The sequence below is a fragment of the Urtica dioica genome, chromosome 4 (assembly GCF_054948205.1).
Source record: "Urtica dioica subsp. dioica isolate 48M chromosome 4, U.dioica_male_clone48M_v1_H2, whole genome shotgun sequence".
NCBI lineage: Eukaryota > Viridiplantae > Streptophyta > Magnoliopsida > Rosales > Urticaceae > Urtica > Urtica dioica.
The window spans coordinates 48,330,517-48,348,636 of record NC_142759.1 but is presented as its reverse complement, the minus strand read 5'-3'; the positions used below and the strand labels follow the sequence as shown (position 1 = coordinate 48,348,636).

The 18,120-nt window shown below is 38.1% G+C and overlaps 2 protein-coding genes across 3 annotated transcripts; both read left to right on the top strand.

Moving 5' to 3' along the window:
• The first annotated feature begins 1,073 nt into the window (after nt 1–1,073).
• Nucleotides 1,074–1,637, top strand: LOC149401757 (uncharacterized). The gene is made up of 2 exons (XM_089610879.1): nt 1,074–1,302; nt 1,417–1,637. Exons 1-2 carry the CDS (start codon nt 1,074–1,076, stop codon nt 1,635–1,637), a joined length of 450 nt encoding a protein of 149 aa, XP_089467005.1.
• A 9,167-nt stretch (nt 1,638–10,804) lies between these two features.
• Nucleotides 10,805–17,089, top strand: ANL2 (Homeobox-leucine zipper family protein / lipid-binding START domain-containing protein). 2 transcript variants are annotated; one of them, XM_089611177.1, is made up of 9 exons: nt 10,805–11,978; nt 12,093–12,319; nt 12,411–12,528; nt 12,599–13,198; nt 13,292–13,393; nt 13,471–13,689; nt 14,939–15,113; nt 15,189–15,562; nt 16,353–17,089. In XM_089611177.1, exons 1-9 carry the CDS (start codon nt 11,721–11,723, stop codon nt 16,722–16,724), a joined length of 2,445 nt encoding a protein of 814 aa, XP_089467303.1. In that variant the 5' UTR covers nt 10,805–11,720; the 3' UTR covers nt 16,725–17,089. The 2 variants fall into 2 exon arrangements, with proteins under 2 accessions (XP_089467303.1, XP_089467302.1); XM_089611176.1 differs by having other exon boundaries at nt 10,810–11,978; nt 16,350–17,089.
• The last annotated feature ends 1,031 nt before the right edge of the window (nt 17,090–18,120 follow it).

The window sequence follows — 18,120 nt, the reverse complement described above, 5'->3', positions numbered from 1 at the left end:
AATAGTTTTTATTTACATGTGCTTGCTCTTTGTCTAGGTTAGTAAAAAACTGTTTTTACTTGAAAAGAAAATTTTTAAAATTCCACCGCTTTCCGAAGCGTTAAACTTTTTCTTAAACCCTAGATCAATTCCAACAGTTTGATTCTCTATACACTTTCCAGATCTATTGAGTGTTAGATAGATGTTTAGGTTTTGCGATTTTGTGATTGAATTGTTCACGATCGATTGACGTTGAAGATTACCAAACACTTGGAAGAGTGTTTGAGAGTAGAAGTGAGAGGATCTCAGATTCATGGGAAACTTGAGTTTAAATTCACGAGTAGTAATATTAAAAAGGCATTGAAGTGGGGATCGTACGTATAAGTTTATTGTTGTACTATTGACTACTTTTCATAGAGTGAATTTCCTTTTCATTGGGCATACTGCCCCCAGAGTAGGTGACGTTGCACTGAACTGGATTACAATTATTTGTGTCATTTACCTGTACGCACTGCATTATATTTATCCATCCTCTACATTGGAACAAATTGTCATATACATTGACTCTACATTGTGTGCGACATCTTATCTCTCACTAAACAAACTATCAAGACTAAGGATCCGTTCGCAAGCACCTCAAGCATAACTCCTCTTCTGCCTGCAACTCTACACAGCTAGCTTAAGAAAGACTTTATCCAAGAAGAGATCAAGGAGGCACTATCTGGTATGTATCACACTAAAGCCCCTAGCTCGGACGGTTTGTCAGTTATTTTTTTTCCTAGAAATTTTGGGACATCGTGGAATTCCGCCATAAATTTTTTAATGGTAATGAGAACTTTTGAATGTGGAATGACACCATAATCAGTCTAATTATGAAAAATGTAGAAGTCTCTCAAACTAAGGATTATCGGCCAATTTGTCTTTGCAATTTATCTATAAGATGGTAGCAAAGACTTTGGCAACTGACTCAACCCAACTCTTGGCACGACTATTGACGAGAATGTAAAATGCATCCAGTGCTGGGCGAAAAATCAATGACAGCATAATGATAGGATTATATAGTAATCGCTAGCAAAAAATCTTGCTCAAGGGGCATGGACAAGTATAGTTCCCTTAAACTTAACATGAGTAAGGCGTATGATGTGATTGGATGGTCGTTTCTTCGCATTCTTATGGAAATTTGTGGAGTTTGTGTCTCTCGAATTATGGACCGTGTCTCGACGACCTGGCTCTTGGTTCTCGTCAATGGTTTCACTTTGGAAGATTCACAATATCATGTGGACTATGCCAAGGTGAGCCACTTTCCCCACATCCTTATCTTTTGTTTGCTCAACGTTTCTCTTCCTTGATTCACTACCAGGTGCAACGAGGCCTCATCCATGACATTCACGTTCCTAAGAATAACTCTCTGATCTTGCAACTTTTTCTTCGCCAAAGATAACCTCATGTTCTTTAAAGCAAAGGCAAGTGAGTATCAGACTCTTTTCCAGTGTACTTACACTTACTCTGGGACGTCTAGGCAAATGGTGAACTTGGACAAATCGTCCATCTCATTCTCGTCTAACAAGGATCATCACCACATCGAGATTGTTAAGGAGATTCTTGGAGTTAAACATACATCAAGTTTAGATCTCTATACGGGGATTCCTATCTCCTAGGTAGGTCAAACAATGTGCAATTTAGATACCTATACCAGAATTGTTGAAGCATACTGTCGGATGGAGTCACAAAATTTTATCGATGGTCGGGAAAGAGATGCTCATCAAATGGGTTCCAATTGGTATTTGTGAAGAGATTGAGATGAATTGAGCAAACTTTTTGTGGGGTACAGAGAGTGAGAAGAAGAGATCCCATTAGGAAAATGGGAATAGACTTTGAAAATTGGAGAAAGAATAAGGGTTAAGCTTTCGGAGCCTCAAAGAGCTCAACTAGGTGTTACCAAACATATGGGAATTTTGCAAGGACCCCATAATTCCCAGGCAACGAGAGTGGTGGCTAGAAAATACTTTTCCGATGGGTTCATTCTTGAAGGCGCAAAGAAGGCAGGTTGTTCCTATGTGTGAAAGAGCTTCCTATGGGGTCTAGACCTACTCAAAAGAAGGTTGGATATGGAAAGTCGGCATTGGCGACAAGATTCGGTGATGGATGGATTCCTTCACCATAGAGTTTTAGGGTCCAATTGTCCCAACAACTCGATATGAACTCCAAGGTTAGCAAGTTAATTTCAATATCGGGGGAGTGCAACATAAAGCTCATCCAAGAGTCCTTTCTATCCTTCGAAACAAATACTATTTATTCTTATGAGGGCAAGACCGTACGGTCGTAAGGAGGGCATGATTATATGACATTTTGACAAGAAGCACAGTTAAAAGTGGATACATTAAGGGGATATGGATCTTATTGTTGACGGTCTTAAGCGAGTTCCTACTCATATATAAGAAGCAAGGTTTAAGTTATCAGGGTAACCGGTGAGTTACCGCGCGGTATACCACTTACCCAGATCCCAGTAGCGAAATGTACAAAACCATAAAATACCCCCATAAAACCGGAGTTTACTGTGACCGAGATTTATCGCGAGAAAACCGGGATTTACCACAATTCTAGATAAAAATAAAATAAATTTTAAAAAATAAAAATTATGAAAACTTAATTTAATATATTTATTTATTATGGAAAATCTACAAACTTCTTTTCCGGAAAATTGATGGTAAACGCTTGCGGTAAGGGGTATACCCATAAAATCTAAGTCTCAGCACGGTAACGGTATCTCAAACGTAGAGAAGAAGGTGGCACGGTCACTTGAAATATCACCCAAAGTTTTTTTTTTCCTAAAAAAAAAGAAAAAAAGAAAAAGAAAAAAGTATAATCAGTTTTAGTTATTGTTATATTTTTCTGATGAATAAAAAAAAAAAGTGATGATACATTGATACTAGATATTTTGACTACCGGAGACACGAAGGTCATATGATTTGTATTCATAATAATAACAAAACAAAATAAAAACATGCAGTTTCAAAAAAAAATAAAAACATGCGATTCATAAAACTAATGGACGTCATTGATTCCAGAAATACAGGATTTTTTTTTTTTTTGGAATAATTCACCAGAAATACAGGAATTAAAATGTGTAATTTATTCTCACAGCCACAGGTTTATTACGAGTATTTTTTTTTATCAAAGGTTTATTACGAGTATCAATATGTACCAGATTGTACTTAATAAAATTGGTATCAATCTATGCCAGATTATAAATATATAATATATTGGTACTCTTGTTAATAAATTCACCAGGGAGGGATCATCATAAACATAATGTAGGTCTCATTGTATAGATTTATAACAAAAATAATTATTAATGCATATAGTATCTATTTCTATAAATACATTATCTTAATAGTAGAGGTCATATGCGCTAATTATTGGCACTACTATTTAAACTCGTGTACAAAATACTTAACTACTTGTGATAGTAGAAATATTGTACGTAAAAGTACGATTTTAATATATTGAAATACCTTAATTAATGTGTTTATCCAAAGTACAGGAGCGATCTATGAAAGTTAATATGGTATTCGACGATGACCATATATATGCACAATAATTATGAAGTAGTCATATATATCATAACCGCTTATATAGTTTATTCTTAACAGCTCCATATAAGAGTTCTAAAACCTGTTCGCAATCCCAAATACAATACAAATATAACACCTCTATTATTACGTATTATTCATTTGAGATGATAATATATGATATGAGAATAGTTGGCCATTATTATAATAATCACTATGAGCAAGAAGACAAAAAGATAAACATTATTGCTAAATAATGTAATCGAATTTCCAACAACGTATTCATCGAATTAAAATTCTCAATGATCTGCACAGTACGTATAACTATACATTGCATACGAGTGCTACATCAGATTTAGAAGATAGTTCATGGATTTCTGCACGGGCTAAAGTATACATTTGATATTTATGTCTTTTGCGTTTATTCTAGCTTGTTTATAACAATTGTCTTGGCAAGGATAAGTTACGCCAATACCTTCAAAAATAAAATAAAATAAAAGATTAGCGTATGCCGAACACACTCTTATAGTAATAATATCACAGCATGATAGTTTTTATATTAAAGAATCCCAATACAAAGTAAATTTAAATGAAATAAACGAGGGTGCTAATATAAGTGAAATGTAGATATGAGAGAATCTTGATCGCTCGTTTAAGCATGAGTGTCTAGCTTTTTGTTGTTGCACATGCTTTACTTTTTATAGGTGTGGGTATAGTTAGATCTCGTGCGGATCAATTTTCACGTCTTGGACGGTTATTCTGATAAACGCCTACGTTATGTCATGCTAACTTAAGCACTCATTTGATAACTGCTCGGCCCTTCATAGACACTGATCGGTTATTTGATATTTACGTAGCTATTGTAAACATTATATTTGATATTTTCTCATTCGGTATGTTCCCAAATATTTTTTTTATTTGGTATTTCTATATCGTAGTTCGGTGTTATTCGTAGCCACCTCAATATACTTCTGAATTTCTCCTTATAATAATACCCTCCAATTTCTTAGTGTTTTGTAAAAAAAGTTAAGAAATTTATTCTTTAAAAATATAATCGGTGTCCTTTAGTTTAGGACACCAGTCTACCATTTCTTATGGACTTTGTTTTTATACTAAGAAACTTTGTTTTGGCCTTGATTAGAATTTTTGGTTCGCCACTAGTGTGGAATGTACCGAGAGCTGAAAGAGTCACCTCCTTGTGTTCACACGCTTGAGTCTTTAAAGGCGCTGCTTGTATCCAGACGTCTATTCATATTTGTTTATTAATTGTTAAATATATTAGTTTGTTGATTCGTTACTAACTGTTAGATCTAGCTTTATATTATTGCGAATATGTGGTTGATTTGTTTATGATCGTTAGATTAGTCTATGTTTCCCTTGGAAGGTTCTTTGAGTCTCTCGATCATTTCAATATACATGCAATCGTTTATTTATCTTTAAAACTCTCAAACTTTTCCCTTTTCTTTGATAATTTTCTATATAAATGGTTTCCCTTTCGTAGTTCTCTAGCGATTCTCATCGTAATTTAAGCGTTTTTCGGCTTCACCTTTTTTAAGGTGAATTTCTTCTTATTTTGAACTTAGCTTTGTTGCATTAATATAGTCTCGACATGTATTTTATATGCATGGGCTTCCTGATTTTATTATTCTGACTTGGCTTATTATATTCTTATGAAGAAAGTATAGCATATGATAATTAACTCTTAGGTAGCCGAATATGTATTCGCGGCGAACGAATTCTCTATTGGGCCCTCATTTAGTCTTTTGATTTCTCCGCCTCCTTGTCCCATTTCTTTACCTCAGATGATCTCTTCTCTACCTCCAAAGTCACGAGACTTAGCTCGGTGTTAGCTTTCTTAAGCTTGTCAACATCATCAGACAGTCCCTCGCGATTGAGGAGTGGAAAAAAGAATGAAATCAAAGTAAAATCAACCATAGCAAGGTTATTCTCCACACGAGCGGCCCGAGTAAATTGAGACACTTGGTCACGATGGAAACTACTCATAAAATATAATTATATATACGATTCAAGTGGGTGCGGCGCGTCAAATGTGGCAGAAGGGATAAAAACCTCAGCTACCGACGTCGACAATTTGGTTGCCCTGACATCTTTCCTAGGTTTTAATTAGGAGAAGCTCCTAACTTAGCCGAAGAGGCGGCTCATTTTTCCAAGCCCTTTGGTCGGTGGGATCTTCAAGCCGTTTGCAAGTATGTGGTCGGCGGGATTGATCGGAGCCTTACCTATATTTGCAAAATAGGCAAACGATGTTTATATTTTGGACTATAAAATAAACAAGGACATTAAAATACAATGCATAATAGATCATACCGATTGAGGTTGGTTTACCCAATATTACCGAGCTTGATTATCCGAGGTCTAAATGTGAGTAAATTCTCTCTTCCTCTGAAAACTTATCAACTAGTATAATTTCTCCCAACTTAGAACGAGAGTGAATTCTACCACTTGAAAAGAATCACATGAGCAAATAAAAATGTCAAATTCATATCAACACAACAAGATTCAAGGCGGAGCCACGTAAATCAACCCACAAAAAATCAAGTAACTATAAGGAACCGGATTGCGACTTTGGAAATTCGATTGAAGAATAAAGAAAAAAAAACGCTCTTTTCATTATTTGTAGTTGATCAAGAGATTTCTAACTAAATTACAGTCACAAACCGCCGAAAGACAGTCCATTGGAGCCAGTGTTCAACTTGAACCTATAAGAATAGGTGAACACAGTTGGGGAAGGATCTTTTCCATAGAAGTGCATCCACATAATGATCATGCAAACCATAATTTATTATACAATTGGATTAAGCTTGGCCACAACTAACTGCTTATCCCTAAAATCCTTCTCAACAAACGGATGGTAGGAGAGCTTGATAAGTATTCGGATTAACCGCGACCAATCCAACATATGCATAATCGGAAAACTCGTTCTCCATTGGTATGCCAATGTGGAGGGAGAATCCTTATCATCTTTAGAAATGTTTGGAAATATTTGCTAGTAATGGCTGAAGAACAAACATTGGCAGTAAAATCATTAAGTCATCTCCTATGGAGATTTCGAATCAAAAGCCATCCTCAAACTTGTCCCGACCTCCTCCACATCGTCATGGCTCAACATACTCATCTCTCGGCTCCCTTCGAGATTGATCTAGCCTCTTCCACACCTTCCAAACTTGAAGAACAAGGAAGACGACTTACGCTCATGGACACCTCTTGGTAGCTAGTGTACACATACTCTTTGTTATTAAATTCATGTGTGTTCATATGTTGTCAATTCAAATGTTGTTTGTTATTGAATTGTCCCTCCGTGCACTTTTTTAAATTCATTATATTACAATATAACATTAACCTTAATATATGGTTTATTACAAAAGTACATGTCTTCCCTCTGTGCACTTTCGACATAAGTAAAGATAAATAGAAATACATTAAGTTTAAGCGCTTATTTGACTCTTTCAAGATACATCATAAGTTGATGGGACATTCAAACAATTGCAATCGGTTTATCATGGTAGTTCTTCAACTTGTATATACAAAAGTCTAACAATACTCTTATAAGAAGTTAGTGAAAGAGGGCTAGTTTTTCAAACAAAACAATATAGCGAACGACATAATAGAATATTAATGAACACTTTAATACTGAAAAAACAAAAGTAAAACGTGATACAGTTTCTTCCAGTAACAATGTTCAAAATTAATCTTACTTGAATTACATGCTTACCCATAACTTATTATAAAGCTTTTCTCACTTTATCATACAATTTGTGTCAAATCAAACAATGTTTCATCTCCCAACCCAGAACTCTATTTTCAACACCGAAAACTCATATTTTTTAGACATCTATTATTTTAACAATCTTAACAATATTCTATATATCTTAGTTTAGTCCACATATACTTAATTTGTATTTTTTTTAATGTCCAATTCTATTATTTTATTATTCATTTTTGAAGAATTTGTTGCAACTAACCAATTTCTTAGCTTCTTTTAAGATTCTAACAAAATTTTCATTTTATTAAGAAAATAGCCCACCATGCATAAGTAAATTAAATGAACTAAAACAGTTAATTTTATTTACTTCGGCCTGCTAAACTATTTACTTAATAATATGAAATTCTAACACAATATAGATTTATGCAATGTAGTTTTTGTTTTAAAAAGTTAATATGTAAATGAGATTTATATTATTTATTTAATTTTGTTATTATCTTTAAAAAAGGAAAGTGTTATTCTTATTTATCATATTAACTTTAATTTTTATACCATAAACTCTAATTAGAATGGCATAAAATATTTTAAGAGTATGATATTTATTTTTGATATAAAATAAGATATTTATTGATAAAATATATGAATTATAATTATTTTGGGATTGTTTTGATACAAATAAAAATAATTTAATATGATTACATATTCACTCTATTGGTAATAATAATATGACTATATTTTTAATTTCACTATATATACTCTTTCTATACCAAAAGTGGATAGGAGTTAGAGAGAGTTTTAGACCATCTCCAATCCATATTTATTTTCATATCTATTTTACATATTTACATCAATGAACAATATTTTTTTTTTATCTCCGTACTCTATCTCTTTTTTACATCTTATTCAAAGAGTAACATAAATATATCCTCTCCCACTATAATTTTTTATAATTTAGTTTTAACCCATTATTATTTCTATATATTACAAATTTACCTAACAAAATTAATTTTGTTCATATTAGTCAAAATACATATATATTATTAAGAATATGTCCTAAAATGAAAAAAATGATAATTTATTCCTCCATTGTCTGAGAAAAAAAAATCCCATAAGGCCGTACTAAACATGGAAAAAAGGTGGAACAGTAGATCTCAGCTCTTATGTCACTGTAACTTTTTTTTGCTCTCTTTCCAGCAAACAAGACGTCAAATACTCTCTCTCTATGTGAAGATTGGAAGAAGAAAAGAAATAAGAAAGTGTGTGTGTGTGTGTGTGTGAGAGAGAGAGAGAGAGAGAGGCTTAATAGTCAACCGGTCCTTTTTGGAGGTATGTATTTGTAAGGTTTTCGATGAGTCCACGTAAAAGGGCTTCATTTGTTTCACAGAATTTAATTTTAATAATAAATGATGACTTCTATGTTCTAATATAAAAGAATTAAAGATATTTTTGGTCCCTCGTGTCTTTGACCTCTTTAACAACTTGATCCCCGTGTCTTTGACCTCTTTAACAACTTGATCCCTGATTAAAAAAAATCTGTAGTTTTGGCCAATTATGATCAGCCAATTTTCATATTTGGTACTTCTGTTAATTTTTCTGTCAAAATTGCCGGATACTCATCACGTGCAAGCCACGCGTGCGAATTTTACGAAGGCTATCCTCTCTCTCCCTAGGCCTCGACAAGAACCGCCATGTCCAAGAGCACCTGCCCAATGAGCTCTCTGCTCGGTGCCGATGCAATTCCATCAATGTCCTTCCAAACAAACGCTTCGTGAGTCGATGAAGCTCTGAGACTCTTCTCGTTCCTCGCGGCCTTCTGTGTCCTGATAACTTTCCCAATCTACACACACGCCAAAAAGAGGAAGCTAGGGTTTCCAATCGAAACATGTCGTACGACGAGGAAACGGAAAAATAAATCGACAGGAAATGAAATACATACGAAGTGTGAGGAAGAACCAGAGTAGGCGAGAACGAGATTCGCAGCGCCTTCGCCTCTGTAAGCCCAATCGGAAGCGTGGCTTCGATCCAAAACAATCTCCATTGCTTTCGACCTAAATTCCGACTCCGACAATAAACTCTTCAATACAAAAAAAATACAAGATAGCATGCAAAAAATGCTTACTTTAAACCGATTCCAACAAGCCCAAATTTCCATTTTTCTTTGTAGTTATTGATTCTAGTTTGCGTTGTACAATCATGGTGCCCAAGGTTCATCTTTATTACATCTCGCTCTCTGCACAGCATTGCAGTGCTTTTATTTCTCACTCTTTGAATTTAATTTTTTCTAACTCTCTCTGAGCCGTTGTTGTTTCAAAGTCTCTCTCTTTAGGTTCTCATGAGAACAGAAATGGCAAGAGTAAACTTGGTAGCCCAGACCGGATTTCTCGTTAGCCTTGTTTTTCTTCGCCGCAACGTTGCAATTCGTTCCCGGCCTAAGAACCGTTTCGCATCTGCAAAAATTACAGAGTTGTAAATAAAATCCCCGAGTTTGTTTGCATTACGAACCTCTCACACTGAAACAGAGAAGAAGAATGGTTCGGAGTAACGCCGAGAGACTCTCGAACCGCGGCGAGTCTCCGGCCATAAAAGGCGGCAAGGCACGGAATGCTGGCTTCTCCGGCGTCCCAAGAAGCGAGGTTCTCCAAATGTTCGAGCTTTAGCCTGTCGTTGAACTTCACTGCGTTCTTCTTGTTCGAGCTCTTTCCGGTCTTCTCTTCTCTCAGCGTTATGCTATGGTTTTGAGGACTCATCGGCGAGCCCAGCGAGTTTCTCGGTCGTCCACGCTTGCCCATGCTTCAGAGCTTTGATTTCTGCGAGGGTTTTTTATTTTGTTTTTCTCTGAGGAGTTTAGTCCAGCAAGTTTATCGGTCGTCCACGCTTGCCCACGTGGAACAAAGACACATCTCGGTTCTCACCCCAGTTACCAAGGAACGGGATTACATAATTACCCTCCACAATTCGCACGCGTGACTTGCACGCGATGATTATCCGGCAATTTTGACAGAAAAATTAACAGAAGTACCAAATATGAAAATTGGCTGATCATAATGGGCCAAGATTGCAATTTTTTTTAATCAGGGACCAAGTTGTTAAAGAGGTCAAAGACGAGGGGTCAAAAATGTCTTTAATTCTAACTAAAATGTCAAATGTCTATCAATACCCTTAAAAAAAAATACCGTTTTCCAATTCAACAAAGGTTAACTTGAATATTTATTAAACGTCCTTTAAAAAAGAGAATACTTATTAAACTAAAGAATAATTGAATACATTTTTCCAATGGATTTTTTTAACAAGTTTCTATGGATTAGTTATTACTATACTAAAAAAATAAAATTAATTTTTTAAATCTCAACACATAAATATAGCTATGCAATCTAGATGGGTCAAATTATATAATGGCAAGCGAAGATACATAAATAAAACCAGTAGATATATAATTATATATTCAATTTCTCTGTCATCCGTTTCCTTTTTACCTTTTTCTTTCTTCTCTATCTGTGCAAATCTTGGAAAAAGCTTTTTATTTCTTTTCTCTCTCCTCTATCTTTTTCTTTTTGTTTTTTCTTTTTCTAAATAATCTCTCTCTCTCTCTTTCTCTCTCAAGTCCTCAATAGAGTTGAGGAAAAGGCCTTTTTAGCATAGTCGAGACTCAAGACATGCAGACAACGAGATTACACTTCACCCAAAACTAGGGTTCCTCAGATTTTTCTTTTCTTTTTCTCTCAACCTTCTCATCTTCTTCTGTATCACCTTGTCTGATTCACAAACAAGAAAACCGCTTGCTTCTTTTGCAGTAAAAAAAGTTCGAGAGTAGAGAGAGAGAGAGAGAGAGAGAGAGAGAGAGAGAGAGAGAGAGAACGAAGAGCTAAGCAAAAGAAAAAAAAGAAAGACTTTTTTTCTTCTTCTTCTTCTTCTTCTTCTTCTTGTATATGCCTGCTTGCCTTCTTTCTCTTTCTTTCTCTCCTAAAACAAACACTAGAGAGAGGAAGTTGGAGACATTTGGGTTTTCTTTCATTTAAATATTTATTATTGTAGTCTCCTCTTAAAACCATTTGTCTCCTCTATCCTCTCCTAATTTTTTTTTTTCATTTTTTTTCTTGATTAAATATTTATCATACAAGTAGTATTATGTTAGTATTTCTTTCTTCCTCTCTTCTTCAATAACGAGAAACCCATTTCCTTTCATTTCGTAACTCTTGGGTTTGTTGTACTTTGTAGTGTTATCCAATAACGCTAGCAATTCCATGGAAGAAAACTGTATTCAACAATAGTGTCTTTCTCTGTCCATACTACTCACTCACCTATAAAAAAAAAAAAATTCCTTGGCCTTGTAAATTATTGTAAAAACCCACCTGCATAAAAGGAAGTCAGAAGAACAAAAAAAAAAGGTGCTTTGGGTAGAGAGGGGAAAAATCTAAGAAAAAACAAATAGGGGTTGTTTTTCTTTCATGAGTTTTGGGGGATTTCTTGAGAATAGTACTACTGGTTCCGGTGGCGGAAGTGGCGGAGGAAGAATATTGACTGAAGTTCCGTACACTCACGCTAGTTTCAACGACGACGACAACACCACCACCAACGACGACGATACCAACACCAACATAATCAACGACACAAATATGCCATCGACTGCGATAGCTCAGCCTCGCTTAGTCACACAGTCTCTCACCAAAACCATGTTCAACTCTCCCGGCCTCTCTCTTGCCCTCGTACGGACACACTCACACACATATATATATTATAAACAAATGTACAGCTCTTTTTTATTTTTATTTTTAACTAATATTTAAGTGTTTTGTGTTTTGTCATTTGTGTTTGTGTAGCAAACGAACATAGATGGTCAAGGAGGCGATATGCTGAGAACCATTGGCGAGAGCTTCGAACCAGTGGGTGGCCGGAGAGGGAGAGAGGAGGTTGAGCATGAGATCAGCAGATCTGGAAGCGACAACATGGACGGTGGATCCGGCGACGATCTCGACGCCGCCGATAAGCCTCCCAGGAAGAAGCGCTACCACCGACACACCCCTCAGCAAATCCAAGAACTCGAATCGTACGCTCAACCAAATACTAGTTGTTCATTTCCCTCCATCTTCAATGCCTGTTTCGATTTTTGATAAATAAACAAATAAAACATGAAACAGTTTGTTCAAGGAGTGTCCTCATCCGGACGAGAAGCAGAGATTGGAGCTGAGTAAGAGGCTTAGCTTGGAGACGAGGCAAGTCAAATTCTGGTTCCAGAATCGGCGTACGCAAATGAAGGTGAGTGGGTAAACCCCCATTAAGAAAAAGAAAAGTCACAATCTCACAGATACATATATCCATTGAATAGACGCAACTGGAGCGGCACGAGAACTCGCTTCTGAGGCAAGAGAACGACAAGCTGAGGGCGGAGAACATGTCGATAAGGGACGCGATGCGGAACCCGATGTGCTCGAACTGCGGGGGGCCGGCCATCATCGGGGAGATCTCCCTGGAGGAGCAGCACCTGCGCATCGAGAACGCGCGGCTCAAAGACGAGCTGGACCGCGTGTGCGCCCTGGCCGGCAAGTTCCTGGGGCGGCCCATCTCGTCCCTGGGCCCGCCCCCACTCCCCAGCTCCGCCCTCGAGCTCGGCGTCGGCGGCAACGGCTTCGGAGCCCCCATGCCCGACTACCACGCCCCCCGCCCCTCCGCCCTCATGGAGCGCTCCATGTACCTCGAGCTCGCCCTCGCCGCCATGGACGAGCTCGTCAAGATGGCCCAGACCGACGACCCCCTCTGGGTCCGCAGCGGAGCCCCCGACAAGGAGGTTCTCATCCACGATCAGTACTTGCGCACCTTCACTCCTTGCATCGGGATCAAGCCCGACGGCTTCGTCACCGAGGCCTCCAGGGAGTCCGGGATCGTCATCATCAACAGCCTCGCTCTCGTCGAGACCCTCATGGACTCGGTATATATATATATGCCTTTTTACTAATCAATCACCTTGCTCATTAATGAAGTTAGTTGCATATCGAATTGATTATGGGGGCCTGTGGTGTAGAACCGATGGGCCGAGATGTTCCCTTGCTTGATAGCCAGAACGGCCACGACCGATGTGATCTCTAGTGGCATGGGCGGAACAAGAAACGGCGCACTTCAACTGGTAATTAATGAACCACAGATGAATGTACGCTCTTGATTAATCGACTAATTACTGGTGGTTTTATTTGATTGATTAAGATGCACGCGGAGCTTCAAGTGCTGTCGCCGTTGGTGCCGGTGAGAGAAGTGAATTTCTTGAGGTTTTGCAAGCAACACGCGGAGGGCGTGTGGGCGGTCGTGGATGTCTCCATCGACACCATCAGAGAAACCTCCTCCGGCGGCGGCGCACCCTTCGTCAGCTGCCGGAGACTCCCATCCGGCTGTGTCGTCCAAGATATGCCTAGTGGCTACTCCAAGGTAAATACATAACCTCCCACTATTATTAATTTCAGGATTTTCATTCTTTTTTGGTTAATTATTTTATATACTAGAGGAGTCATCAAACTTGGTATAGTTGTGGCTGTGAGAGTGAGAGCGAGAGCTAGTTCTTTGCATTTAATGTTGTTACCCAAGTGGGTGTTCACTGCTCAGTCTACTTTGGTCTTTAATGAGAAAGCTTAGTTGGGGACATTTAAGTGAGAAGATATAAAACACCAACAACAAAAAATACTTACCTCATCAAATCATGGATATTTTGAGCTCATTCATAGTAAAAAAAAAATAAATAAGAAATAAATGAGATTACATGTCTATTTTTTTATTACTTTAATTTGTCAAGCTATTACTATCTTCATCGCCAATTTGTCAGTGTTTAGTTTTGCTCCCAAGAAAGTAATATTTTATGTCCCTCTCATCGAGTCTGTATTGCTATTCATAAATCTTATCATTGTTGACTACTTTTGTTTTCTAAGCAAGTGACTTAAAATTATAAACTAAAAGAAAAAGTTTTCCCAAGTTTTGGAAAACTAGGTTTTGCTTGTTAGTCTCTTATAATAGTGCCACTATGTTGGAGAATCGATGCCACTGAATAGTTATTTTAATCCTTAGAAGCCTCTCTACACATATTTCAGTATTATGAACATATTAATTTCATATCCCTTTTGTTTTTTAATGGCATCGTAATCCGCCAACTCGGTTTTAATAAACAATGTTTCTGATGTTTCTATTCCGATACTCTCTCTCGATTCTCTCCGAACATATATCTTAAATAAAACAATTAAATATAAGCATATGGCTAGCTAGCTAGTCCCGCCCTTATTCTATATGCATATTCTAATGGACTCTACTTAATTTATTAATACAATAACAACCATAAAGAAGACCGTGATCTCTCTCGTAGTAGTCAAACTTCAAGAACTGGCTTATTTTGTTCGTACATGCACATATATGGGGATGAACGTTACACTTCTCGATGTATTTTTTTCTTCCTTTCCGAAACATATTATATTCAACTCATATCTGAAATCCCTGTGTACGTGATTCCATGTCCCTTATTTTACGCCCATCTCTTTCTGCTCTCTCTCTACATCTACACTCTATCCTACCGTTGTAGAATTGACTTGACAAAATGACATAAGCCAAACTTATGTCACACGTTAAGATCTATTTAAATTTTAAATTAATGACACGATAAGATGATGAATGATTTATGCGACAATATTTGTAGGTTACATGGGTTGAGCACGCGGAGTACGATGAGAGCCAACTTCACCAATTGTACCGGCCGTTGATCAGCTCGGGGATGGGGTTCGGCGCTCAGCGATGGGTGGCCACTCTGCAGCGCCAATGCGAGTGCCTGGCCATCCTCATGTCGTCCACCGTCCCGACCCGCGACCACACCGGTAATAAAACGTATAATAATATGATGATCCTCATCATTATCATCGGAAGTATTTAAAATGTGTGTGACGTGGCAGCGGGGATAACGGCGGGGGGCAGACGGAGCATGCTGAAGCTGGCGCAGAGGATGACGGACAACTTCTGCGCGGGGGTGTGCGCGTCGACGGTGCACAAGTGGACCAAGCTGAACGCGGCGGGGAACGTGGACGAGGACGTGAGGGTGATGACGAGGAAGAGCGTGGACGACCCGGGGGAGCCGCCCGGGATCGTGCTCAGCGCCGCCACCTCCGTGTGGCTCCCCGTCTCCCCCACCCGCCTCTTCGACTTCCTCCGCGACGAGCGCCTCCGCAGCGAGTGGGACATCCTCTCCAACGGCGGCCCCATGCACGAGATGGCCCACATCGCCAAGGGCCAACACCACGGCAACGCAGTCTCCCTCCTCCGATCCAGCGTAACTCCCCACACTCTTCTCTCTTCTTCTTTATTATTATTATTATTATTATTATTATTATTGGGGTTCTCAAGTGGGTGGTGGTGCAAATGTGAAATACGGTACTGAAGACATTTTGTTGGGGTTTGGGAATTGGAGGTATCTATCAAGACATTTTTTTGTTGTTGGGGGTGGGGCACAGAGTATAGTATTATTTAGGGGGGCAGGTATGGACAGTGTTTGTTTCCGCAACCTTTTTTTTTTCTTTTTTATAAAACAGAAATAAAAGTCAAAATATAGGACGGCTCGTAACTTTTCCCTGCTCGGTTTATCTTTTCCCTTCTTTCTGATCAAGATCTGACTTTACGAAAAGGTTAGAAAGGCAAACGAAGAATATGAAAGGTCAATCAGAGTTTGACTCTTTCGGCTCTGAAAATCCAGTGTTTAGTAGCCAGGGAAAAAAATTATGTTTGTTTTTTTATTTGTTGGCATTATAAACGATGACAAAAATATGATATAAACAAATAGTTCTATGCTATGAATTATTTTTATGCTATAATAACTATATTATTATTGGTCCCTATAAAATAGTTTTTGTCAACTATGATGATTGAGTTTTTTCATTGTCCTTTGCCCTTGTATTTTTTATATATATTTTCACTTTTTCTGTTGTAAAAAAAGTTTATACTTTTATCCTTAGCTTTGTTTTCCATATTTTTATTTTCCTTCTGAGAAAAAAAAATCCATTTCTTTTAGCAAGTGGCATTTCCGTGAATAAAGTTAATAAACCGGGTTGTCTTGGTAATAGCAGGCGATGAACACAAACCAGAGCAGCATGCTGATACTACAGGAGACTTGCATAGACGCGGCAGGCTCGCTTGTGGTGTACGCGCCGGTTGACATCCCCGCGATGCACGTGGTGATGAACGGGGGGGATTCGGCCTACGTGGCGCTTCTTCCGTCGGGGTTTGCCATCGTGCCCGACGGTCCCGGGTCACGCGCGTCGAGTGGCGGCGACGGTAGTCAGCGCGTGGGTGGTGGGTCCCTCCTGACGGTTGCGTTTCAGATCCTCGTGAATAGCCTCCCAACGGCCAAGTTGACGGTGGAGTCCGTTGAAACCGTCAACAATCTCATCTCGTGCACCGTCCAGAAGATCAAAGCCGCTCTGAGCTGTGAGAGCTGATCTGGACCTTCACGTGACCCGTGCGTGGTCTCTTTCTTTCTCGTGGTAGGGCTTGTTTTGTTTGTTTGTTTGTCTGCGTGTGTGACTCGGCGAGTTTGGGTGGTTGTTGAGTCAAGAACGAACCCCGCGTTGAAACTCCTTGCATGGTGATAAGAACAACTCGTACGTGAGAGTTTTCTTAGCACAAGGCAAGGGTGGTGGTTCGGGTATTGACTCTGGTCAACCCCCTAGTTGGCTCTAGTAGCTAAGCTAAGAACGAAAAGGTTTTATTTTATATCCTCCTTTTTTTTATGAGATCATGGAATAGAAAATATTATGGAATATTCTCAATTTCATTTTTTTAATGAATTTTTCATTCTCCTTTGTGTCCTCTTTTTAATGAAGTCGAATCTAATTCATATAAATTTATAATTATAATTATAAATTTTTGTTACAGATGCGTGTGTTATGGTATAAGTCATCAGATTAAGCCCCGAGAAAAGAAAAGAAAAGGAAAAAAAAAACATTTTGCCTGCGACGCTCGTTGGTACGGTAAAAGTGCTAATTGATTTTAGAATTAAATATTACATCACATTAAAGTCTGAATGATAAATCCGGAATGACGGCAATAACGGAGCCGATGGCAATTACGCAGCACGCGCCGTGATCAAAAGATGTGTAAATAGCGATGGGTTCGTAGTGTATGTGCATGTATCTATATATGAACGTATATACGTAGCTATAAATGACTTTGCATGTATATATGTATGTGTATAAATACATACGCATCTGTGTGCTCGATATAAACATATCTGTAAAGCATTAAATGAGCAAGGCCAAAAAGCTGTTGGAAGAAAGCGCTGCAATCATTAAATGCTTTGTTTTTGGCTTTTTTTTTCCCACACTCGGCCACTCACAACTTGCCACGTGTATGGTCATTTCTTCTCCCTCTCTCGTTCTCCGCCTTTGCTAAATTAAGATTTGTGTGTGTACCTGCGAAACGATAAAATGTGTTCCTGTCACAGGTTGGCTTCAAGTTAACCAAGGTATGGTCATAAACAATGGTTTTGCTATTATATTACAACCGGTCTCTCTCTCTCTCTCTCTCTCTCTCTCTCTCTCTCTCTCTCTCTCTCTCGTTGTAGATATTATTCCTATATTTACTTGGCTTGGCTCTCACATTCTTTTCCTTGTCTGAATAAACTCATGAGGCTAGCCAAACGACCTGTAATTATTTAATTTATACGGCAATAAATTAATTTCCCAGCTAATCATTTATAAACATATATATATATATATATATATATATATATATGTTATATGAAATGTAGTATACATAATTAGTGTTTTTGGGTCCATATATAATGACACCGTACTACACGTTGGAGTTGGAGGCTTGGTCTTAGATAGCAATTAT

Coding starts and splice junctions, on each gene's coding strand:
- ANL2 (XM_089611176.1), top strand. CDS start 11,721: ATGAGTTTTGGGGGATTTCTTGAGAATAGTACTACTGGTTCCGGTGGC. Junction 13,690..14,938: donor TGCCTAGTGGCTACTCCAAG/GTAAATACATAA, acceptor CAATATTTGTAG/GTTACATGGGTTGAGCACGC. Junction 15,563..16,349: donor TCTCCCTCCTCCGATCCAGC/GTAACTCCCCAC, acceptor TCTTGGTAATAG/CAGGCGATGAACACAAACCA.
- LOC149401757 (XM_089610879.1), top strand. CDS start 1,074: ATGGACAAGTATAGTTCCCTTAAACTTAACATGAGTAAGGCGTATGAT. Junction 1,303..1,416: donor TCCCCACATCCTTATCTTTT/GTTTGCTCAACG, acceptor TCTTCGCCAAAG/ATAACCTCATGTTCTTTAAA.